This window comes from Mustelus asterias, unplaced genomic scaffold (assembly GCF_964213995.1).
Source record: "Mustelus asterias unplaced genomic scaffold, sMusAst1.hap1.1 HAP1_SCAFFOLD_495, whole genome shotgun sequence".
NCBI classification, from domain to species: Eukaryota; Metazoa; Chordata; class Chondrichthyes; order Carcharhiniformes; family Triakidae; genus Mustelus; species Mustelus asterias.
The window spans coordinates 55,769-82,437 of record NW_027590447.1 but is presented as its reverse complement, the minus strand read 5'-3'; the positions used below and the strand labels follow the sequence as shown (position 1 = coordinate 82,437).

The following is a 26,669-nucleotide window of genomic DNA, read 5'->3' as shown; positions in this document are numbered from 1 at the left end:
GAATGCTGGTGGAGGTGTCTGGGACATTATCTGTAAGGTATGATTCCGTGACTATGTCAGGCTGTTGCTTGCCTAGTCTGTGAGATAACTCTCCCAATTTCAGCACAAGCCCCAGATGTTAGTAAGGAGGTCTTTGCAGGGTCGACAGGGCTGGGTCTGCCCAGATTGATACTCAGTGCTCTTACCAGGTTTGATTTTGTCAGCTTGAGTGGCTTCTTCAGCCACATTGCTGTGGCTCTGGAGTCACATGTAAGAAGGATGTGGAGACACTGGAAAGAGTGCAAAGGAGATTTACCAGGATGCTGCCTGGTTTGGAGGGTAGGTCTTATGAGGAAAGGTTGAGGGAACTTGGGCTTTTCTCTTTGGAGCGGAGGAGGTTGAGAGGAGACTCGATAGAGGTTTATAAGATGATGAAGGGGATAGATAGAGTGAACGTTCAAAGACTATTTCCTCGGGTGAATGGAGTGGTAACTAGGGGGCATAACCGTAGGGTTCATGGTGGGAGATATAGGAAGGATGTCCGAGGTAGGTTTTTTACTCAGAGAGTGGTTGGGGTGTGGAATGGACTGCCTGCGGTGATAGTGGAGTCAGAAACTTTAGGGACATTTAAGAAGCTATTGGATAGGCACATGGAGTACTTCGGGATGATAGGGAGGAAATAGCTTGATCTGGGTTTCAGACAAAGCTCGGCACAATACCGTGGGCCGAAGGGCCTGTTCTGTGCTGTACTGTTCTATGTTCTATGTAGGCCAGACTGGATAAAGATGGCAGATTTCCTTCCCTAAAGGAGATTGGTGAATCAGATGAGTTTTTCCAACAATCAGTGATGGCTCCATGATCACCATTATTGAGACTAGATCAAATTCCAGGTTATTTTGTTCCACCAACTGCTGCAGTGGGATTGGAACCTGTTATATATTTAAAGGGTTCCAGGTTGCTTTAAGAGCTGATCACATGATTTGATGGTGGTGTCGTTGGGGTGTTGCAGAGATACTTTCAGTTTGTCCTCTGTACAGGCACGAGGTTCTAGAATAAATCTGTTGTTGTTAGTTTGAATGGATGTGTGTGTAAACCATGCCTTTTCTTTGTGAAACCCACAACCCCGAACATCATTAGGACATTACAGAAAAAAAACTGGCGACGAGTTTCATCGACAACATGGAGAAGAGAAAGTGAAGCAGTTGAGGCTACCTCATTGAATGTTTTTAAGGCAAGGATAGATAAATTTTTGAACAGTAAAGGAATTAAGGGTTATGGTGAGTGGGCGGGTAAGTGGAGCTGAGTCCACGAAAAGATCAGCCATGGCGGAGCAGGCTCGAGGGGCCAGATGGCCCACTCCTGCTCCTAGTTCTTATATTCTTAAATGTACGTTCCTCACACTTTGAATATTAGAAGGCTGGGGAAAGGTCAACAACAGGATTAAAGTGTCAGGAAGGTCAGGTAAGGTAAAAGCTGTCTATGGGGTTTTAAAAGAGAATGGTGAGATCTCAGGCAGCATCTGGCATATTTGAAAAGAAGCTGGAGTTGTTTAAAAAAAATACAACAAGTCAACAGCCTCCAGAGTGAAAAGGGAAGGACTGGAAAGACAGTAAGAAAAATAAAAGTGTATTCTGAGCAGTCTCGAGTTGCTGGTGCCTGCATGAGAAATGATTGGTCAGTTAGGATGTGTGGGGCCTTTCAATGAAGGAAATGAATCATGGGGTTCCTATTCAGAGCGGTTTCAGGGCTTTGTACAAGCGAATAAAATCGCAAACAAGTTGCTGGTACCAGCTTTTCTCAGTACAATAGGAAGTAAAGCCTACAATTTGCTCTGGAAGCTGGTTCATCCGGCAAAGCCTGGAAGCAAAACTTAGATGACTTGACAAATATCCTTGAAGAGCATTACTCTGCAAAGCCACTGATCATCACGGAACAGATCAATCGGGCTGCCCCCATAGGACCCACACCTTAGGCCCGCCCTGACATGGTCCCGCCCCTTCAGGCCACACCCCTCAGGTCTTGCTCCTCAGACCCGCCCTGCAAACTCCGCCCCCAGGCACTACCCGGTGGGCAAGTCCAGGTGGGCAGTGCCAGGGTGCCAGGCTGGCACTCCCCAAAGGGCACCCTCCTTGCCCTTGACCTCTTGGGGGCCTCAATGGCCTTCAGTTCTATGGGCAAGGCCCCATTCTGGGGGGACCATAGGCGATCCTCGCCGGAGAGGACCTCTCCCAGGGAGGCCACAGCGGCAAATCAGTCCAGGCATCACAATTGCTCACTTATCACATGGAAATGAGAATGGATGTGTGTAAACCATGCCTTTTTTTCAGCCACTCACGGAAATAGGCGGGAGGCTGAATGCGTCGGAAATCCAGTGCCGGTAAAATCGCGAGAGGCGAGGAATTGGGAATGAAAATCACACCCGGAATAATTTGACCTGTGTGGTAAAGGAGAGGGACGCTGGATATTTTAATGGTTGCCTGGTTACTTTTTGAGTTGATTATATGAATTGATGGTGATGTCATTGAAGTATTTCAGAGATTCCTGCTTTTAGTTTCAGTTTGTGTTCTGCACAGGACAGAATCTCCGTGTGCAAACCACGGGGCGATTCCCCCATCCTGCTGCGCATGTGGGGGACGGGGTCTTGGGGGCGGTGTCTAATGGAGCGGGCCCCAGGGGGCGATCGGTGGGAGTGGGGGTTACCGCTGTCATTTTGCCATCGGGATCGGTGGGGGAAGGAGGGAGGCCAGCAGTCTGGCTGGGGCTGGTGTTAGCCGGGGGTGGGGAGCGATCAGCCAGCTGCGGGGTCGGCACTGCGGGGAGAGGGGTGGGTAACTGTCAGGGGGGATTGTGGGAGGTGTCTGGAGACCAGGGCTGGTTGGGAGGTGGGGCGGGGGGCGGGGGGGTGGGGGCGGCGGTCAGGGTTGGGCCAAGAAATGTTCGGGGGGGGGGTCCAACGATTCGGCCGTGATGGGGGGGTGGGGGTGGCAAGCCCGCGCCGTGTGGGTCGCGGGCCTGACCAGCGATTGGGAGGCCGGTAGCGCGGGGTCACTGCGCTGCGCCGATCCCGGCACTGACAGATTTCAGCCTCTCCATGGTGAATACACCCACCCCCTGAAATCTAATGAGATTCTGGCTGGGGATCTCTGCAGTGCACAGAGTGCGGGAGATTATAGTCTGAACTCCCAATGGAAAAAACGTGATTAACTGGCAAATGGAGTTTAACCCTGATAAATGTGAGGTGATTCATTTTGGTAGCACTAATTTAAATGTGGATTACAGGGTCAAAGGTAGGGTTCTGAAGACTGTGGAGGAACAGAGAGATCTTGGGGTTCATATCCACAGATCTCTGAAGGTTGCCACTCAAGTGGATAGAGCTGTGAAGAAGGCCTATAGTGTGTTAGCTTTTATTAACAGGGGGTTGGAGTTTAAGAGCCGTGGGGTTATGCTGCAACTGTACAGGACCTTGGTGAGACCACATTTGGAGTATTGTGTGCAGTTCTGGTCACCTCACTATAGGAAGGATGTGGAAGCGCTGGAAAGAGTGCAGAGGAGATTTACCAGGATGCTGCCTGGTTTGGAGGGTAGGCCTTATGAGGAAAGGTTGCGGGAGCTAGGGCTGTTCTCTCTGGAGCGGAGGAGGCTGAGGGGAGACTTAATAGAGGTTTATAAAATGATGAAGGGGATAGATAGAGTGAACGTTCAAAGACTATTTCCTCGGGTGGATGGAGCTATTACAAGGGGGCATAACTATAGGGTTCGTGGTGGGAGATACAGGAAGGATATCAGAGATAGGTTCTTTACGCAGTGAGTGGTTGGGGTGTGGAATGGACTGCCTGCAGTGATAGTGGAGTCAGACACTTTAGAAACATTTAAGCGGTTATTGGATAGGCACATGGAGCACACCAGGATGATAGGGAGTGGGATAGCTTGATCTTGGTTTCAGATAAAGCTCGGCACAACATCGTGGGCCGAAGGGCCTGTTCTGTGCTGTACTGTTCTATGTTCTAACTTCAGTTTTCCCGCAAAACAAAGAACAAGAACAAAGAACAATACAGCACAGGAACAGGCCCTTCGGCCCTCCAAGCCCGCGCCGCTCCCCGGTCCAGGATTGAATCCTGAATCCAGGATCCCCGCCCAATTTTCCAGCCTATCTACATCCTAATATCCTATCCACCGAGCTGTCCCTCACAGCTACGATGTTTTGTTCATCACAACCTATTAACTCACCCCCACCCCCCCATTCTAGACCATGTGATCTCCAGGGAGAGGCGAAAACCCAGAGCAAATTTGACACTTAGGATTTTTTTGAGAGAATCCTGGCCCACATCCTTTTCTTTTGGTTTATAACCCACAACCCCGAACATTGTTAGGACATTCCAGAATCTTTGCCCGGGTTCTCGAGTTCCAGTCCAGTGACATCACCAATGCACTACTCTGGGGTTTGGAGAATTAAATTATCTTTTCCCATGCTGGTTTTCTCCCGTGTTTGGATCCGATTTGCTGAAACTCCCTCCCAGATAATCTCTGGTTTCCAGAATTAAAGGTCAGCAAATGGTATCAAATATGGATACGTGTGAATATCCCAGCCAGGATGTCGGAGGGTAATGAATGTTGCCTATTTTGGCAGCTTTTTGCATTGTGAATCTCTCTCTCATTTCCCCGCCGTGTCCAATAGTTCTGAGCTCTCTGAGTAAGTAAATGTGTTGAACAGAGATAAAAGAAAATAAATTTAACCTCTTGCAGTTTGTTCATGTTTCAATTCTCTCCAGTGCTGGGCAGAGCTGGACTCACAAAAAACCCTCTTCAGTTGGGGAAGTGTTTGGAGTTCTATTAAATTCCTCTTCATTCTGTGCTTCAGAAATGGATGAGGTTTCGGGACTTGCATTCGTTGCTGAGTTAATGAGGAACATTTAACTCAGAATGATTCTTCTTGGCATTCCAAAGCCCACAATAAACATAACTCTTGTGCTCCAGCCTATAGAACCCGGAGCATGAGAGACAGGACAGACCCAAACCTGACTCCAACATTTCAAAGATGGACATTGTGGAAAGAATGTTTATAATGTCAGCCCTGTGTTTAGTGGCCACTTCAGCCGAAACCCTGACAGGAAACCAGGATCGGAGAGATAAACTGTATCAAGTTGACCAGTTATGTTTATACAAGTTGAGATCGTTCATTAGTTCCGTGCCTTTTCCAGTTTCCTCCCCGCTCGCTAGTCTGAGACATCTCACATTATCAGCTGGGAACCTGTACTGGAGACTCGGAGGAATCGCTCGGTGAAATGAATTATCATTTGCTGTTTCTGATTCTCACTGTCACGGCTTTGAGCAGTGAAACAGTTTGTTATTCTGTGGATTATGACGGTAAGAGTTTTCCCATTTCATCACTCTGTAACAATGTCAGCGATGGGGCGGCTGGGTTTGGGATCTTTAGCGGATCTTTTGTTTTTTGTGGCAGGAGAAGAACTTCTGAAATGCTTCAGGATAAATATCTTCACAGCAACACTGTCAACATCAAAGCACTGAGGACATTCCCAGCACTTTACACAGCGAAGCAGCAGAGGGGATAGAGCCCCCCTTTGGGGGGCGGGGGGGGGGGGGAGTGATTCAGGAAAGAGGTTTTTGAGGAGAGTTAGAATCTGGTAATGAGGAGTAGCTCAGATTGAGGGATGCTGGGATGGAGGAGGTGGAGGGGGCAAGGGGGTGGAGGGGGAGAGGGGTGGAGGGACTGAGAGGTGGAGGGGGAGAGGGGTGGAGGGGGAGAGGGGTGGAGGGAGTGAGGGGTGGAGGGGGAGAGGGGTGGAGGGGGAGAGGGGTGGAGGGAGTGAGGGGTGGAGGGGGAGAGGGGTGGAGGGGAGAGGGGTGGAGGGAGTGAGGGGTGGAGGGGGAGAGGTGTGGAGAGGGGGAGAAGGGGTGGAAGGGGAGGAGGGGGTGGAGGGGGTGGAGGGGGCAAGGGGGTGGAGGGGGTGAGAGGTGGAGGGGATGAGGGGATGGAGGGGGCGAGGGGGTGAGGGAGTTGAGGGGGTGAGCAATGGAGGGGGTAAGGGGGTGGAAATGGTGGAGGGGGTGAGGGCTGGAGGGGTAGAGGGGGCAAGGGGGTGGAGGGGATGGAGGGGGCAAGGGGGTGGGGGGGCAAGGGGGTGGAGGATGGGGGTGAGGGTGGGGGTGAGAGTGAGGGTGTGGCTGGGGGTGAGGGTGGGGCTGGGGGGTGTGGGTGGGGGTGGAGTGTGGGGATGGGGGTGGGGGTAGCGGTGGGGTTGTGGGGTTGGGATGAGGGTGGGGGTGAGGGTGGGGGTGGGGGGTGGGTGTGAGGGTGGTGGTGGGGGTGAGAGTCAGGGTGTGGGTGAGGGTGGGGGGTGAGGGTGGGGGTTGGGGGTGAGGGTGGTGGTGGAGGTGAGAGTCAGGGTGGGGGTGAGGGTAGGGGTGGGTAGGGTAGGGTTGGGGGGTGGGGGTGTGAGTGGGGGGGTGGGTGAGGATGGGTGGGAGGATGGGGTTGGGGTGGGGGTGAGAGTGAGGGTGGGGATGGGGGTGGGGTTTGGGGTGGAGGTGTGGCCACGGTTGGGTTTGAGGGATACGGTTGGCTCGATTGCGTCGGTTTGGAAACTCTGGGAAGCAGCTGGAACCGGGGGCAATTTGCAAAGTTTGGGGGAATCGGCCCTTGGGGAGGTTTCGGGAAATTTATTCAATGAAATGAGGGAGAGAAGAGAATGAAAATCGAGTCCGAACGAGCAGCTGGGTGAGATTCAGAAAGGGGAGAAATCGATCCTGGATATCTTTAAACTGAGAGATAAAAACATTCCATGTGGCAAAGATCAGCGGGAAGCCCGAGGATTGGGGAAGTTTTAGAAGCCTGGATGGAGAATTTGCTCACTAAACAAAGGCAGAGAGTTGGGATAAGGGGGATTTTCAGGGTTGTAATTAGTGAAATCCCGAAGGGGTCAGTGCTGGGGTCACAATTATTTACAACGTACGGTAATGACCAGGTCGAGGGAAGTTAATGTACTATTGCCCAGTTTGTGGATGACACAGAAATAGGTGGGAAGGCGAGTGGTGAGGATGATACAGAGTGTGCAGAGGGATAAAAACAGGTGAAGTGAGTGGGCAAAACTTGGCAGGTGGGAGATAATGTAGGAAAATGTGGAGTGATGCACTTTAGTGGGAAGAATAAAGGAGCTGGACATTATTTAAATGCAGAAAGACTGCAGAAAACTGTGGCACCGAGGGATTGGGGGGTCCTTGTGCTTAAATCAAGGGAATCGAGGGTTATGGGGATAAAGTGGGAAAGTGCAGTTGAGGATTATCACATCACATCAGTGATTATCTCATTAAATGTGGAGCAGACTCGATGGGCCGAATGGCCTACTGCTGCTCCTACAGCTTATTACTAAAAAGAAAGTGACATGGGGCAGGATTTTAAGGCCTCGCTCGAGCGAGACCGGAAATTCCTGCCCGAGGCCTACGGACATTTCCATTGCCCGCCCCTCGCCCGCTCTGATTCCATGGTGGGTGAGGTGCTAGAGTTCCGACGATGCTGTCAAAACTTGTTATCCTGAACTCATCAGGACTGATTCATAAGAGTACCAAATCTCAAAGGGAACAGCAATTTATATTATGTGAATGATTGACAAGTGGACACTGATTGGTGGAGGCATTGCCAGATAGAATGCATCAGGAAACAGTTAACTGCCAAGCTTTTGTTAAAATTCAAACTAAGCAAGTTGACTGATTACTCAAGGCATTGCCATGGGAAATGAACAAGGGAATGTTTGTCTGCCAAACTTCTGTTTAGTTGAAGAAAGCGCAATGTGTGGATCTGTTCCATCTGCCTGCCAAGAACAGGGCCCTGTGTGTGAATATATGTCGATTTTAGCATGGGTAGGTGAGTCACACTGTGAGCCTGATTGATAATCTTAAATTGGTCATCATTGTAATTCTTAGCACAATTCGGATTGTTCATTAAATATTGTCCAATCGTGGAATCACATCGAATGTTGGACGCTACGAGTGGAATTTTTCTGTCCCGGCCGCCATGGGAATTGTAATGGGCGGGGGCGGACCATGCAAAGGTCTGTTGACCTCAGTTGGGAATTTCTGGCCTTGGGGCGAGCACAGTTGGAAAATCCCACCCTACATGTGGTTGATGTAATTTATATGGATTTTAGCAGAGCCTGTGACAAGGTCCCACATAGGAGACTGATTGAGAAAGTTGAAGCACACGGAATTCAGGGAAACTTGGCGAGATGAATTCGAAACTGGCTCAGAAGTAGGACACAGAGGGTGATGGTAGAAGGCTGGTTGAGTGACTGGAGTCTGGTGCCCAGTGGTGTACCACAAGGTTCAGTACTGGGACTCTTGTTTGTTATATATATAAATGATATAGATGAGAATGTGGGGGGACTGATAAGCAAGTTTACAGACAACAGTGAGATTGGCCGGGTAGTTAATAGCGAAGAAGGTCATAAGTTACAGGAAAAGATATAGATGGGTTGGTCAAATGGGCAGAGCTGTGGCAGATGGTATTTAATCCTGATAAGTTCAAGGTGATGCACTTTGGAAGAAGCAACAAGTCAAGGGAGTATTTAATGAATGGCAGGACACTGGGAAGCTCAGAGGGACAGATGGATCTTGGGGTACTTACTCACAGATCCCTGAAGGCGGCAGAGCAGGTGAAGAGGATAGTTAAGAAGGCACATGGGACACTGGCCTTTATCAGTTGAGGCATAGAGTATAAGGGCTGTATTGGAGCATTGGATAGGCCACAGCTGGAGTACTGTGTGCAATTCTGGTCACCACTCTACAGGGCGGCACAGTGGCACTGCTGCCTCACAGAGCCAGTGACCCGGGCTCGATTCCGGCCTCAGGTGACCGCCTGTGTGGAGTTTGCACGTTCTCCCCGTGTCTGCGTGGGTTTCTTCCGGATGCTCTGGTTTCCTCCCACACTCCAAAGCTGTGCAGGTTAGATAGATTGGCCAGGGATAGGGTTGGGGGTGAGAGAAGGACAGATATTCTATCAGAGATTCGGTGCAGACTTGGTGGGCTGAATAATCTCTTCTTTACTGTAGGGATTCAATGATTCTCTGAAGAAGGATGTGATTGCTCTAGAGGGGGTACAGAGGAGGTTCACCAGGATGCTGCCTGGGACGGAGCATTTGAGCTATAGGGAGAGACTGGATAGGCTTGGATTGTTTTCTCTGGGGCAGAGAAGGCTGAGGGGGGACATGATTGAGGTGTATAAGATTATGAGGGGCATGGACAGAGTGAATAGGGAGGGGTCAGTCACGAGGGGACAGAGTTTTAGGGTAAGGAGATTCAGAGGGGATTTGAGAAAAACATTATCACTCAGGGGGTGGTGGGTATCTGGAAAGCACTGCCTGAGGAGGGAGTGGAGGCTGGAAACTTTACAACCTTTAAAAAATATTTGGACGATCAAAACATTGAAGGATTTGGGACAAGTGCAGGAAAGTGGGATGAGTGTGACTTTAGCGATAGATATTGTCGGTGCTAACTCGTTGGGTTGAAGGGCCTATTCTGTGCTGTATGACTGTTGGGAAAAGCAGTCTGTAGCTTGCTGGTTGCATTACTTCCAAAGATTCAGGACCCTCTCTCCCCAGGGACGACCCCCAACCCCCGCTCAGGGAGCCCTCCCCCACTCCAAGCCCCCTGTATGGCCACTGTCCCTGACACTGTACCAGAGGGAGTGTCCCTGCTGCCAGATCCCTGTTGTAACCCCCGTGGATGTGACGCCATGCCGCTTGGTTGTGGGGGAGGGAGGGGAATCCTTATGGGGTGTAATACAGCGGGGACGCCCATTACTGGTATTTCATGAGGTTCCTGAGCTTTCATGGTGGGAACCCCATTATGTCATGCAGACTATTGAATAGCAAGATCCCGCCAGTGTGAAAGCCGTTTGGGACTCTGCCCTCCAATCCCAACATCTGGCACCATTCCTGCCCCTGGGAAAACAGGGCTGGAATATCACCCCCCACCCCCCCTCCCCTCCCCCGGTTTTGAATTCTGCCGGCAGGGGGCGGGCTGGGGGTGGGTCTGTATTCTGTAACCATTTGGTTAATTTGATTGGCCAATCGGGGGAATCGATGTGGAATCGGATATCGATGAGTTAAAAGCAGGAAGGGGGAAAAATTCACAAAGTTCCACCAAAGGCCACTTTGAATAACCTATAAATAGTCTGAAATGATTGAAATTTCAATAACCTCTGCTGACAGATTGTAATCCTGGATTTGAATACAAAATACACACAAACTCACAGTGCAATGATGCAAATTAGCCACAGCTGCTTTTTACACAGATTCGAAAGATTTATTTGCTGAATTCTGAAATCCTTTAATTATTTTAGACTTGAATCTTGATTTTATTTCTATCCCAGCTGCTGTCTGTATCTCAGCAATTACCACAATTTGTTTTATTTCTGCAACCACAGCTGATCAAACATTCCTCTCTCCCTTAATAAAACAATTCAAACAAAATGAGACAGCGTCTGAGAGAGGAAAGGGGAAGAGTTAGGGGGAGGACTGAGATCCGTGAATGGACACAGGATTGGCTGGGCTGCTCTTTCTATCCTGAAGGAAATGTTTAAAATTCAGCAGCTCCGAGAAACTATAGAATGTTCCAGAGCAGCAGGAGGCCATTCGGTCCATCGAGTCTGCACTGACCACAATCCCACCCCAGACCCTAACCCAGCAACCCCACACATTTACCCCACTGATCCCTCAAACCTCCTGCCCTGAGGTTTCCAGATTCCCGGAGCTCAAATCAGCCAAATCCTTAAAACCAGTGACCAAGGTAAACAGAACTAACAGAGGTTGGCACTGACCGAGACTGGCACAGTCCGAGACTGGCACTGACCAAGATGGACACGGTCTGAGACTGGCACTGACCGAGACTGGCACGGTCCGAGACTGGCACTGACCAAGATGGACACGGTCTGAGACTGGCACTGACCGAGACTGGCACGGTCTGAGGCTGGCACTGACCGAGACTGGCACGGTCCGAGACTGGCACTGACCGAGACTGGCACGGTCCGAGACTGGCACTGACCAAGATAGACACGGTCTGAGACTGGCACTGACCGAGACTGGCACGGTCCGAGGCTGGCACTGACCGAGACTGGCACTGACCGAGACTGGCACTGACCAAGATGGACACGGTCTGAGACTGGCACTGACCGAGACTGGCACTGACCGAGACTGGCACTGACCGAGACTGGCACTGACCAAGATTGGCACGGTCCGAGACTGGCACTGACCAAGATGGACATGGTCTGAGACTGGCACTGACCAAGATGGACATGGTCTGAGACTGGCACTGACTGAGGCTTGCACTGACCGAGACTGGCACTGACCGAGACTGGCACTGACCGAGACTGGCACTGACCAAGACTGGCACGGTCCGAGACTGGCACTGACCGATGCTTGCAATGACCGAGACTGGCACTGACCGAGGCTGGCACTGACCGAGGCTCGCACTGACCGAGACTCACACTGACTGAGACTGGCACTGACCGAGACGGGCATGGACAGAGACTGGCACTGACCAAGATTCGCACTGACCGAGACTGGCACTGACTGAGACTGGCACTGACCGAGATGGGCATGGACAGAGACTGGCACTGACCGAGACGGGCATGGACAGAGACTGGCACTGACCAAGATTCGCACTGACCGAGACTGGCACTGACTGAGACTGGCACTGACCGAGACGGGCATGGACAGAGACTGGCACTGACCAAGATTCGCACTGACCGAGACTGGCACTGACCGAGACTGGCACTGACCGAGACGGGCATGGACAGAGACTGGCACTGACAATGTCAGCACCATGACCCTGTTTTTTACACTGAAAGCAAAGATTCCATCTCAGCGGATCCACACTGAGTTCCACTCAGAATTCCCCCGTCTCCTACAACAAAGTAACTCGAGACAGACAGTGCCAGACTTGGGGTAGACAGTGCCAGACTCGGGGCAGACACAGCCAGACTCGGGGCAGATAGTGCCAGACTCGGGGCAGATAGTGCCAGACTCGGGGCAGATAGTGCCAGACTCGGGGCAGACAGTGCCAGACTCGGGGCAGATAGTGCCAGACTTGGGGCCAACAGTGCCAGACTTGGGGCAGACAGTGCCAGACTTGGGGCAGACAGTGCCAGACTGCCCTTGAGACATGACTCATTTTGATCATTGTTACTACAGTTGTGTTGCTGAATTGTGCCACAGAGTCGGTGGCACAGTGCTCAGCGCTGCCGCCTTGGAACATAGAACATTACAGCGCAGTACAGGCCCTTCGGCCCTCGATGTTGCGCCGACCAGTGGAACCAATCTAAAGCCCCTCTAATCTACACTATTCCAATATCATCCATATGTTTATCCAATAACCATTTGAATGCTCTTAATGTTGACGAGTCCACTACTGCTGCAGGCAGGGCATTCCACGCCCTTTCTACTCTCTGAGTAAAGAACCTACCTCTAACATCTATCCTATATCTCTCACCCCTCAATTTAAAGCTATGTCCCCTCGTGCTAGCCATCACCATCCGAGGAAAAAGGCTCTCACTATCCACCCTCTCTAATCCTCTGATCATCTTGTATGCCTCTATTAAGTCGCCTCTTAACCTTCTTCTCTCTAACGAAAACAACCTCAAGTCCCTCAGCCTTTCCTCATACGATTTTCCCACCAGACCAGGCAACATCCTGGTAAAAGCGCCAGGGACCTGTGTTTGATTCCCGGTTTGGGTCACTTTCTGTGTGGAACATAGAAACAGAGAAAAACTACAGCACAAAACAGGCCCTTCGGCCCCACAAGTTGTGCCGAACATATCCCTACCTTTAAGGCCTACCTATAACCCTCCATGTGGAGTTTGCATGTTCTCCCCGTGTCTGCGTGGGTTTCCTCCGGGTGCTCTGGTTTCCTCCCACAGTCCAAAGATGTGCAGGTTAGGTGGATTGGCCATGCTAAATTCTCCCTCAGTGTACCCGAACAGGCGCTGGAGTGTGGCGACTTGGGGATTTTCACAGTAATTTCTTTGCAGTGTTAATGTAAACCTTATTTGTGACTCATAAATAAACTTTAAGCTACAAAGCCCCGGGTGCAGTGTTTGTAAAAACAGCAGACACCAGGAAGATGACTCAAATTCCCCGGTGTGAATGGAGGTCCACAATAAATCCCACCTGAACCCAGGCTTTTTAAACAAACGATGGAATTATTCATCACACAACCAGACAACGAGGCAGCAGCAAGAAAGATAACCATCGGAAACGAGGTGTTACCCACAGTCAACACACCGATTCCCTCTGAGGAATCCCAGGAGGATGGTACCAGTCTGCTCAGTGACCAGCTCTTTGTAAAGGTGAATTTCAGAATGAAGCATTTCGAGTTAATGCCGTGTGGAGAATCTGTCCGTGCCGAGAATGTGACCTCTCGGAAGCGGAGATCTCTGAAAGGTAGGGGAGCTGCTTTCAGCAACAACAACTGAATCTTTCCAAAAAGTCTTTTGATTCCAAAAACCTGTCACCAGCGCGATGCAGCTATTTGGTTGTACAGCCCGAAGGCACGCGTTCTGGTGGTCAGCGTCACAAGGTTCCACACGGAGCTGGTGGAGATCCTTTGTGGAGGGTGACCATTGGAAATGATTTGGTGCCGGATGAGTCTGTGAGCCAACCAGCCGACAACGACTTCTGGGAAAATGGACAGAGCTGTGCCTTGGAATCTGCTACAAACCTGGCAGCAAATTGGTTCCTTCAGACGCACGGAATGGGTTCCCCAAGCTGAGGGAAGCTGTGGCCACCTCGCGGAATCTACAACGTAAAATGTGCAGATATCGGTGGAGATGATGTCCAATCAACACAATGTAACCAACTTCAGGAGGAAGCAGCGAATGATCCACCACTGGAGGTATCTTTGGCAAAGGCTGGATATCCAATACAATGGCTGGGATCTTACCACCGTCCATACCGGCAGGATTTTCCCATCCCGCCGCGGGGAACAGGGATTTGGCTGTCCGCCAAATTCTCTGCCTTGGCCGCAGTGGGAGCGTGGCGAGAACAAAGAACAAAGAACAAAGAACAATACAGCACAGGAACAGGCCCTTCGGCCCTCCAAGCCCGCGCCGCTCCCCAGTCCAGGATTGAATCCTGAATCCAGGATCCCCACCCAATTTTCCAGCCTATCTACATACCAATATCCTATCCACCGAGCTGTCCCTCACAGCTACGATGCTTTGTTCATTACAACCTATTAACTTACCCCCACCCCCCCATTCCAGACCATGTGATCTCCAGGGAGAGGCGAAAACCCAGAGTGAAAAACCCCAGGGCCAATATGGGGAAAAAAAAAATCTGGGAAATTCCTCTCCGACCCCCTGAGGCGATCGAAACGAGTCCAGGAGATCACAATGGCCCCGATCGGAAAATGCTTCCCAACCCTAGTCATTTCCACTTCCACGAACACCATATGAATCCCCTGCCCCCTAGACAGGTTCCCAACTATCCGCAGTATCACTCTGTACTGGCACCAGCAAGATGATCGTAGAATGAAGCCTTGAAACGAGAAACCAGGAACAATTAGCCCGCGCCGCTCCCTGGTCCAAACTAGATCACTCTTTTGTATCCCTCCATTCCCACTCCGTTCATATAGCTGTCTAGATAAGTCTTAAACGTTCCCAGTGTGTCCGCCTCCACCACCTTGCCCGGCAACACATTCCAGGCCCCCACGACCCTCTGTGTGAAATATGTCCTTCTGATATCTGTGTTAAACCTCCCCCCCTTCACCTTGAACCTATGACCCCTCGTGAACGTCACCACCGACCCGGGGAAAAGCTTCCCACCGTTCACCCTATCTATGCCTTTCATAATTTTATACACCTCTATTAAGTCTCCCCTCATCCTCCGTCTTTCCAAGGAGAACAACCCCAGTTTCCCCAATCTCTCCTCATAACCAAGCCCCTCCATACCAGGCAACATCCTGGTAAACCTCCTCTGTACTCTCTCCAAAGCCTCCACGTCCTTCTGGTAGTGTGGCGACCAGAACTGGACGCAGTATTCCAAATGCGGCCGAACCAACGTTCTATACATCTGCAACATCAGACCCCAACTTTTATACTCTATGCCCCGTCCTATAAAGGCAAGCATGCCATATGCCTTCTTCACCACCTTCTCCACCTGTGACGTCACCTTCAAAGATCTGTGGACTTGCACACCCAGGTCCCTCTGCGTCTCTACACCCTTTATGGTTCTTCCATTTATCGTGTAGCTCCTCCCTACATTATTCCCACCAAAATGCATCACTTCGCATTTATCAGGATTGAACTCCATCTGCCATTTCCTTGCCCAAATTTCCAGCCGATCTATATCCTTCTGTAGCCTCTGACAATGTTCCTCACTATCTGCAAGTCCTGCCAGTATTGTGTCGTCCGCAAACTTACTGATCACCCCAGTTACTCCTTCTTCCAGATCATTTATATAAATCACAAACAGCAGAGGTCCCAATACAGAGCCCTGCGGTACACCACTAGTCACAGGCCTCCAGCCGGAAAAAGACCCTTCCACTACCACCCTCTGTCTTCTATGACCAAGCCAATTCTCCACCCATCTAGCCACCTCCCCCTTTATCCCATGGGATCCAACCTTTTTCACTAGCCTACCATGAGGGACTTTGTCAAACGCTTTACTAAAGTCCATATAGACAACATCCACGGCCCTTCCTTCGTCAACCATTTTGGTCACTTCTTCAAAAAACACCACCAGGTTCGTGAGGCATGACCTCCCTCTCACAAAACCATGTTGACTATCGTTAATGAGTTTATTCCTTTCTAAATGCGCATACATCCTATCTTTAAGAATCTTCTCCAACAACTTCCCCACCACGGACGTCAAGCTCACCGGCCTATAATTACCCGGGTTATCCTTCCTACCCTTCTTAAATAACGGGACCACATTGGCTATCCTCCAATCCTCTGGGACCTCACCTGTGTCCAGTGACGAGACAAAGATTTGCGTCAGAGGCCCAACTATTTCACCTCTCGTCTCCCTGAGCAGCCTTGGATAGATTCCATCAGGCCCTGGGGATTTGTCAGTCTTTATATTCTCTAACAAACCTAACACTTCCTCCTTTGTAATGGAGATTTTCTCCAACGGTTCAACACTCCCCTCCGAGACACTCCCAGTCAACACATCCCTCTCCTTAGTGAATACCGACGCAAAGTATTCATTTAGGATCTCCCCTACCTCTTTGGGCTCCAAGCATAAGTCCCCACTTTTGTCCCTGAGAGGTCCGATTTTTTCCCTTACAACCCTTTTGTTCCTAACGTATGAATAAAATGCCTTGGGATTCTCCTTAATCCTGTCTGCCAAGAACATTTCGTGACCCCTTTTTGCTCTTCTAATTCCCCGTTTGAGTATTTTCCTACTTTCATTATACTCTTCCAGAGCTCCCTCCGTTTTTAGTTGCTTGGACCTAACATACGCCTCTCTTTTCCTTTTGACCAGTCCCTCAATTTCCCTGGTTATCCACGGTTCTCTAATCCTACCCTTCCTATCCTTCTTTTTTACAGGCACATGCTTGTCCTGTAGCCCTAACAACCATTCCTTAAAAGACTGCCACATACCAGATGTGGATTTACCCTCAAACAGCCTCTCCCAATCAAGAGCTGCCAATTTCTGCCTGATCCCAATAAAGTTAGCCTTCCCCCAATCCAACACCTTACCCTTGGGACACCACTCATCCTTTTCCATCACTATCCTAAAGCTAACAGAATTGTGGTCACTATTTGCCACATGTTCCCCGACCAAAACTTTGAAGACCTGACCGGGTTCATTCCCCAGCACCAGGTCCAGTATAGCCCCCTCTCTAGTTGGGCTGTCCACATATTGTTCCAACGAACCCTCCTGTACACATTTTACAAATGCCTCACCATCCAGAGTCCCTGCCCTCAGCGATTTCCAGTCTATACCAGGGAAATTGAAGTCTCCCACTACAACAACCCTATATTTCCTGCACCTATCCAGTATCTCCTGACATATCCATTCTTCCACTTCCCTTGGGCTGTTGGGGGGCCTGTAGTACACCCCCAACATAGTGACTGCGCCTTTCCTGTTTCTAAGCTCCACCCAGAGTGACTCGCTACACGACTCCTCCGAATTGTCCTCCCTCTGCACCGCTGTAATATGCTCTCCAACCAATACCGCTACTCCCCCACCTCTTTTGGCCCCTCCTCTGTCTCGCCTAAAACACTTGTACCCTGGAATATTCAGCTGCCAGTCCTGTCCCTCTTTCAACCAAGTCTCCGTCACCGCAACCACATCCAAATTCCTCGTGCGCATTAAGGCCCCAAGTTCGTCTGTTTTACCTGCTACGCTCCTTGCATTGAAGTATAAGCACTCCAGACCCCCAGGCTCAGTGAGGTCGTCCTCCCCCAGAGTGCTCTTCTTCTTTGCCAGCCTTGTCCCAGCCCCAAGCTCGTCCCCAGCCACCACACTTATAGACCTAATAGTTTGATCCCCACCCCCCTGCCACACTAGTTTAAACCCCCCCGAACTGCATTAGCAAAGCTCCCAGCCAGGATATTTGTGCCCTTCCAACTTAGTTGTGACCCCTCCCTCTTGTACAGGTGCCATCCTCTCCTGAAAACCTCCCATTGGTCTATGAAAATAAAGCCCTCCCTCCTGGACCAGTCCTTTAGCCAGGCATTCATTTGAACCAACTCCCTATTCTTATCTTCACTGGCACGAGGCATTGGGAGCAGCCCAGAGATGGCCACCCTAGTGACCCTACTTTTTAACCTATTTCCCAACTCCCTGAATTGCTCCCTTAGGACCCCCCTACTCTTCCTATCTACGTCATTTCCACCAATGTGTATAATGACATCCGTTTCTTTATCTTCCCCTTTTAAAATGCCTCCTATCCGCTCGGAGACATCCGTGACCCCAGCACCAGGTAGGCAGACTACCATCCTGGAGTCCCGTTCGCCCCCACAGAATCGCCTGTCTGTCCCTCTAACTGACGCATCCCCCACCACTATCGCTCTCCTAACCCCTCTCTTCCCTTTCCGGGCCACAGAGCCTGACTGTGTGCCAGTGACCTGGTCACTGTGTCTTACCCCTGGAGAGGCACACTCCTCCACACTATCTAAAACAATGTACCTGTTTTGGAGTGGGACAACCACAGGTGACCCTTCTTCTAACTGTCCACTCCCCTCCCCTCTCACACCTGTCACCAAGCCCTTCCTATTTTGAGACACCTCTGGAGACCTCCCTTGTACTTTACCCTTCTGCCCTTTACTCCTCCTAACTGTGACCCACGTGTCATTCTCCCGATGCCCCGGTGTAACTAGTTGCCTATAACTGCTGTCAATTTTTCTCCCATTTTCCCTGATTAGGCTAAGGTCAGCGATCTGCAGCTCCAGTTCCCTAACACGGTCTCTCAAGAGCTGCAGTTCCACGCACCTGGCACATATGTGAACCTCTGGGAAGCTCGGTGTTTGCAGAAACTCCCACATCCCACATCGGAAGCACTGAACTGGCCGATCACTCATACCTGCCCTTATCCTTTATAGGGTTGGGTAAAAAATAACTAGCCTTGCCTTGCCCTTTTAGCCCAAGCCCTGTGAGCCAAAGCCCTTATAATGCACACTCTGCTCCCCACTCACTCCACTGCCCGCTCCCGACGCTGCCCGCTGTATAGTGCAGACGGCTTTTTATGCTCCCGGCGAACCCCCCAGGTAACTGCCTTTTATACTCAGACTCAACCTCCCAGAATCCCCTTCAGCTGACCTCACTTCCTCAATTCAAAACCCTGAAAAAAGCCCGCGAAATATACTAGGAATACCCTTAAATGAATAAATGAATAATTAAATCTCTTCTTAGCTTACTCTCAGCACTCCTGCTAAGACTCTCTCCCCCACTCTCACTCCAGTTAAACAAAGAGATCGAACCCCCCAGGTAACTGCCTTTTATACTCAGACTCAACCTCCCAGAATCCCCTTCAGCTGACCTCACTTCCTCAATTCAAAACGGGCGATAAGATCGCACCCAAGGAGTTTCACAAACCCTCGGGCGGTTTTGGCCATTCAGAGATGATTAGATATTTCAGAAGACGTAACTTTCAAGGGAAAACAAGTGTTTGTATTGGATTCTTTTCGAAAAGACACATTGTCACGGTTACACCGGGGAGTGAACGAGGTGTCTGGCAAAGTATACTGTGTATTGACCAAAGAGCAACAGGGATATTGGGAGACAAAGTGAGGAAGCGTGAAGCACGTCAGCCACATCGATGGAAAAGCCTCACAAACTTCCATCAGAGTCTTGATCTAAAATCGCAACAGATTTACTCAAGCTCCATCCTGACGCTTTCCTCTCGTTACTAATCACTTTGCCAAGTTTCCAATCATCAAGTACATCCATGGCAGAGACACCGGGCGGAATTCCCAGCCACGCTCGCCTCAAAACCAGAAAATTCTGCCAAGGTCAATGGATGTTTGTATGGACTGTCCCCCTGCCCACGGGTGGCATGGGAAATCTCCCCCACTGAGCTCAACCTTCAACTCCTTTGGATGCCTGAGGAGAGATATCGACAATCGGCCTCTGGATACTGGCAGACATTTTACAGGCACGTGAGTTTAATGGGGCATAAAGCATGTGACAACTTCACAGGCTCCCCCAGATCCAGAGCTCGTAATTACCGAGTGACTGCTGTGAACTTTCAGGTCAGTATCACCCTGAAACACCATCATCAACGGAAACCATGTTCAAAAGGCAGCTTAAGACAACATTACAAAGCCATTGCCCGTCCCGTTTCTCAGAGGGGAAATTTCTAGAAATACAAGAGATAATGAAAAGGTTGTGCAACCAATGTCCAGGTGTCCAGGCTGCACAGAGGACACAGGGTTCAAGGCGCACCTCCTAGCCAGGGAAGGTGGTTACCTACGGATGTACCCAGAGTCTGCAATCAGCCTCCAGCCTGTGAAGACACAACCCTGATTGGACAGCATTAAGATGGATCAGAAGCCAGCAATGGGAATTGTACCACAGTGTAGCACCCAGCTATCAAACTGTGTCTAGAACTGTCCAAAGGCGGACTTGGAGAGGACATTGTGGAACATCACCATGGAAACAATCTCTGACAATACTGTCACTGAAAGCCAACATGTGACCAGTGATCAGTAAGTTTGCGGACGACACAAAACTGGCAGGACTTGCAGATAGTGAGGAACATTGTCAGAGGCTACAGAAGGATATAGATAGGCTGGAAATTTGGGCAAGGAAATGGCAGATGGAGTTCAATCCTGATAAATGCGAAGTGATGCATTTTGGTGGGAATAATGTAGGGAGGAGCTACACGATAAATGGAAGAACCATAAAGGGTGTAGAGACGCAGAGGGACCTGGGTGTGCAAGTCCACAGATCTTTGAAGGTGACGTCACAGGTGGAGAAGGTGGTGAAGAAGGCATATGGCATGCTTGCCTTTATAGGACGGGGCATAGAGTATAAGAGTTGGGGTCTGATGTTGCAGATGTATAGAACGTTGGTTCGGCCGCATTTGGAATACTGCGTCCAGTTCTGGTCGCCACACTACCAGAAGGACGTGGAGGCTTTGGAGAGAACAGAGGAGGTTTACCAGGATGTTGCCTGTTATGGAGGGGCTTGGTTATGAGAAGAGATTGGGGAAACTGGGGTTGTTCTCCTTGGAAAGACGGAGGATGAGGGGAGACTTAATAGAGGTGTATAAAATTATGAAAGGCATAGATAGGGTGAACGGTGGGAAGCTTTTCCCCGGGTCGGTGGTGACGTTCACGAGGGGTCATAGGTTCAAGGTGAAGGGGGGGAGGTTTAACACAGATATCAGAAGGACATATTTCACACAGAGGGTCGTGGGGGCCTGGAATGTGTTGCCGGGCAAGGTGGTGGAGGCGGACACACTGGGAACGTTTAAGACTTATCTAGACAGCTATATGAACGGAGTGGGAATGGAGGGATACAAAAGAGTGGTCTAGTTTGGACCAGGGAGCGGCGCGGGCTAATTGTTCCTTGTTTCTCGTTTCAAGGCTTCATTCTATGATCATCTTGCTGGTGCCAGTACAGAGCGAGACTGCGGATAGTTGGGAACCTGTCTCGGGGGCAGGGAATTCATATGGTGTTCGTGGAAGTGGAAATGACTAGGGTTGGGAAGCATTTTCCGATCAGGGCCATTGTGATCTCCTGGACTCGTTTCGATCGCCTCAGGGGGTCGGAGAGGAATTTCCCAGATTTTTTTTTCCCCATATTGGCCCTGGGGTTTTCACTCTGGGTTTTCGCCTCTCCCTGAAGATCACATGGTCTGGAATGGGGGGGTGGGGGTGAGTTAATAGGTTGTGATGAACAAAGCATCGTAGCTGTGAGGGACAGCTCGGTGGATAGGATATTGGTATGTAGATAGGCTGGAAAATTGGGCGGGGATCCTGGATTCAGGATTCAATCCTGGACCGGGGAGCGGCGTGGGCTTGGAGGGCCGAAGGGCCTGTTCCTGTGCTGTATTGTTCTTTGTTCTTTGTTCTTTGTTCTTTGTGACTATAACAAGTAATTAGGAAGGCAGATGGCCTTTAACACACGGGGATTTTGGTACAAGAGTAAACATATCTTATTGCAAATATATATCGCCTGGGTGTATTGGGTACAGTTTTGGTCTCCTTACCTAAGGAAAGATAGACTTGCCATCAAGGGATTGCAACAAAGGTTCACCAGACTAATACCTGGGCTGGAGGGGAAGGGGTTGCCCTATGAGGAAACCTGGGCCTTTATTCTCTGGAGTTTAGAAAAATCAAAGGTAATCTCATTCCAACGTTTAAAAACCTGACAGGCTGGCTTGGTTAGATGCAGGAAGGATGTTCCCCCCTGTCTTGGAGGGAGCTAGAACCAGGGGGGGGCACAGTCTCCGAATAAGGAGCAGGCCATTCCGAGATGATGAGGAATTTCTTCATTCAGAGGCTGGTGAATCTTTGGAATTCTCTGTCACAGAGGTCTGTGGAATCTCAATCATCCAGTCTGTTCTAGATAGAGATCGATCGAGGAGTGTGGGGGTAATGCAGGAAATGGTGTTGAAGATCAGCCGTGATCACATTGAATGGCAGAGTGCATTCGAAGGGCTGAATGGCCTCCTCCTGTTCCCATTTCCTATGGTCTTAATACAGGATCCCAACATATCGACCAGTCAAGAACACTCGTGATAAATCTCAATCTCAGGAAGGTGAACCCATTACAAGACTGCGGAGGATTGTTAAAGGGGATGTTGTGATATCGCTTTAAGAGGCAATATTCTAATGAGTAATTAGCCAAGATGTAAAGCATGTGACCATTGGAGGTTGTTCCGCGGAGCTTTGTGTCTAGTGAGCAGTGAGGGAATTATAAACGTACTTTCCGATTAATAGCTGTGGAATCTTTATAAAATCTGTTTGTGGAGAAATTCTGTATGAAATCTTCAAATAAACCAAAATAGAAATCCGGGTGGTGGGATTGCAGTGACAGCGGATACACTGCAGTCAGAAACTCAGCCCCTGGCTGGGATATTCAGACCCACTGACCTTGTTCACACAGAGGGAATCTTCCTCCTGTACCGTCAGGTGGGATCTGAGCACAGGGGCCTAATTGAAAAGAGTGGAGTGTAGGTATCGCTCTCAAACACAGCTACCAAGTGGTGCGGCACGGTGGCACAGTGGTCAGCACCGCTGCCTCACAGTGCCAGGGATCTGGGTTCGATTCCCAGCTCGGGTCACTGTCTGTGTGGAGTTTGCACATTCTCCCCGTGTCTGCGTGGGTTTCCCCCGGGTGCTCCGGTTTCCTCCCACTCTCTGAAAGACGTGCTGGTTAGGTGGATTGGCCGTGCTAAATTCTCCCTCAGGGGGACTAGTAGGGTAAATACGTAGGGTTATGGGGATAGGGCCTGGGTGGGATTGTTGTCAGTGCAGACTGGATGGGCTGAATGGCCTCCTTCTGCACTGTAGGGTTTCTATGGAGTAAAGACTTCCATCTATACCACACGTCTCAGAAGCACCACATGTTTAAAATGCTTCAGAGGCAATGAAATCCTTTTTGAAATGCAGTCACTGTTGTAATGCAGGAAATGTGACAGCCAATCTATGCACAGCAAGATCCCATAACAGACAAGGTTACAATGAGCAGATCATCAGTTTTATATCATGTTGATTGAGGGATAGATGTTGTCTCGGACACTAAGGAATACTCGCCCTCTCTTCACGATAGTGGCCAGGTGATCATCTTTACCTCATTGGCAGCTGGGGCCTGAAACAACAACAGCTCGTCCTTCAGGACTGCACTGGAACATCAGCTTTGAATGTTGTGGTGGAAACCTACAGTGAGATTTGGAAACCCGCAGTGAGATTTGGACCCGATTGTTACTCACTGATGCTCACAATGCTGTGTGAAATTCCATTGGTTCAGAGCTAGGAAGAGCATCAAATCCTCGCTCTAAGCTGATATTGGGATTGAATCATTCGAGGTTCCAGCGCCGCTTCTTATTGTAGGACAGAATGAGACTTGGATTTAAATCTGGAAATGCTGAGATTTCTACTCCAGGAGTCTGGGAATGTGTTAAAATCCAGAATAGGACCAGGATTGTGAGAGGAATGTTTTCAGAAAGTGCATCGTACCACAATTCCAGATCTCGGCACCTGAGTTTACAGAGAGATCCGCAATAGGGAATTCCATTTACAAACCAACCATTTTCCATTTTTACAGAAGAATTTATCTTTGGTTGTTTTGTAATCGTGTCACAGAAAAAATCTGCAAACAATATTCTCCATCCTTCTCAATATTCTAAAGTTCTAAAAATCAAACTGCACAAATTTCCTGAAAATAATGACATGAAGAATGTTGGTGTTAGTGCACTTGATAATTTTCACATTATACAGCCAGCAACTCCCCATCAAACAATCCCAGGACAGGTACAGCACGGGGTTAGATACAGAGTAAAGCTCCCTCTACACTGTCCCCATCAAACACTCCCAGGACAGGTACAGCATGGGGTTAGATACAGAGTAAAGCTCCCTCTACACTGTCCCCCATCAAACACTCCCAGGACAGGTACAGCACGGGGTTAGATACAGAGTAAAGCTCCCTCTACACTGTCCCCATCAAACACAGTAAGAAGTTTAACAACACCAGGTTAAAAAACCTGTTGGACTTTAACCTGGTGTTGTTAAACTTCTTACTGTGTTTATGCCAGTCCAACACCGGCATCTCCACATCATCAAACACTCCCAGGACAGGTACAGCACAGGGTTAGATACAGAGTAAAGCTCCCTCTACACTGTCCCCCATCAAACACTCCCAGGACAGGTACAGCACGGGGTTAGATACAGAGTAAAGCTCCCTCTACACTGTCCCCCATCAAACACTCGCAGGACAGGTACAGCACGGGGTTAGATACAGAGTAAAGCTCCCTCTACCCTGTCCCCCATCAAACACTCGCAGGACAGGTACAGCACGGGGTTAGATACAGAGTAAAGCTCCCTCTACACTGTCCCCCATCAAACACTCGCAGGACAGGCACAGCACGGGGTTAGATACAGAGTAAAGCTCCCTCTACACTGTCCCCATCAAACACTCGCAGGACAGGTACAGCACGGGGTTAGATACAGAGTAAAGCTCCCTCTACACTGTCCCCATCAAACACTCGCAGGACAGGCACAGCACGGGGTTAGATACAGAGTAAAGCTCCCTCTACACTGTCCCCATCAAACACTCGCAGGACAGGTACAGCACGGGGTTAGATACAGAGTAAAGCTCCCTCTACACTGTCCCCATCAAACACTCGCAGGACAGGCACAGCACGGGGTTAGATACAGAGTAAAGCTCCCTCTACACTGTCCCCATCAAACACTCGCAGGACAGGTACAGCACGGGGTTAGATACAGAGTAAAGCTCCCTCTACACTGTCCCCCATCAAACACTCCCGGGACAGTTGATCAGAAGCTCAGTCCATCAGGGGCGCTTCACAGTCCAGCTGGTTGTGATTCAGCAGCAAAGGAAGACTGGTTTCGACTTCCCTGAGTCTGACTCTCTTCTTGTACAGACACATCACTTCCCATATTTCCTGACTTTCTCTGAGATCAACACTTGGTTCTGCAATCGGCTGACTTGCCTGTTCATTACTTTGAGCAATGAGAACCCTTGCAGCTGGCCAATTGCAGTCAGCTGCGGCACTTACTGTCGAGACAACTCACACCTCCTTCAATGATCCAAGTGCGTCTTTAGAATCTTATCTGAACTTACACTTTGGTTCTGGCCACAACACCCCAGACCCAACTCGGTCCATTGCCAAAATATTTTACAAAGACTGGACCATCTATCTGGAATGTTCTCTCAATCCCCGACTGATCGCGGGTCCTTTTCTGCAGACTCTGCCTTGACTCTACCCTCCTGGCAAACCTGGAACCACCAGGACCACCCTATCCCCAAACTCCGACCGTCAGCAGCTTAGCAGGAACTATTGCCATGGCTGAACCCAGGGTGGTCTACCCGGGGTGACCTTCCCGGGCTGGTCTACCCTGGGTGGTCTACCCGGGGTGGTCTACACGGGGTGGTCTACCCGGGGTGACCTTCCCGGGCTGGTCTACCCTGGGTGGTCTACCCGGGGTGGTCTACACGGGGTGGTCTACCCGGGGTGGTCTACCCAGGGTGGTCTACACGGGGTGGTCTACCCGGGGTGGTCTACCCGGGGTGGTCTACATGGGGTGGTCTACCCGGGGTGGTCTACCCGGGGTGGTCTGCGCATGGTGGTCTGTGCCAGGTGGTCTGTGCCGGTTGGTCTGCACGCGATGGTCTATAGGGGTGATCTATGGGGGGGTGGTCTATGGGGGGTGGTCTGTGCAGTGTGGTCTGTGAGGGGTGGTCTACGCGGGGTTGTCTACGTGGGATGGTCTGGGGGTAGTCTATGGGGGTGGTCTATGGGGATGGGATATGGGGTGTGGTCTATGGGGTGAGATATGGGGGGCGGTTGATGGGGGTGATCTATGGGGTGAGATATGGGGGGCGGTCGATGGGGGTGATCTATGGGGTGAGATATGGGGGGCGGTCGATGGGGGTGAGATATGGGGGGTGGTCTATGGGGGTGAGATATGGGAGGTGGTCTATGGGAATGGGATATGAGGGGTAGTCTATGAGGGGTGGTCTGTGCAGGGTGGTCTGTGTGCGGTGGTCTACAGGCAGGGTGGTCTCTGGAGGGTGGTCTGTGTGCAGTGGTCTATGGGGGGTGGTCTATGGGGGGTGGCCGATGGGGGTTGGTCTACGTGCAGTGGTCTTCCCAGGGTGGTCTATGGGGGTGGTCTGTGCAGGGTGGTCTATGGGGGTGATCTATGGGGGGTGGTCTTTGGGGGTGGTCTATGGGGGTAATTTATGTGGAGTGGTCTTTGGTGGGTGATCTACGGGAGATGGTCTATGGGGGGTGGTCTTTTGTGGGTGGTCTATGGGAGATGGTCTATGGGGGGTGGTCTTTGGTGGGTGGTCTATGGGAGATGGTCTATGGGGAGTGGTCTTTGGTGGGTGGTCTACGGGAGATGGTCTATGGGGGGTGGTCTTTGGTGGGTGATCTACGGGGGGGGTGGGGTGGGGGGGGGCGGTCTGCACCGGGTGGTCCTGTAGCAAGCAGGAATCTTGCTAACTTTGCCGGTGATCATTACTTCACATCACTGAAGG

At 50.4% G+C, this 26,669-nt stretch overlaps 1 protein-coding gene across 1 annotated transcript in view; it reads left to right on the top strand.

Moving 5' to 3' along the window:
* Positions 1-5,123: 5,123 nt before the first annotated feature.
* LOC144486860 (proteinase-activated receptor 3-like) overlaps positions 5,124-26,669 on the top strand; it is a 31,991-nt gene continuing 10,445 nt past the window's right edge. The window contains exon 1 of the mRNA XM_078204880.1: positions 5,124-5,343. Within this exon, the coding sequence (XP_078061006.1) occupies positions 5,262-5,343 (82 nt within the window). The 5' untranslated portion in view covers positions 5,124-5,261. The remainder of the gene's footprint in view (positions 5,344-26,669) is intronic.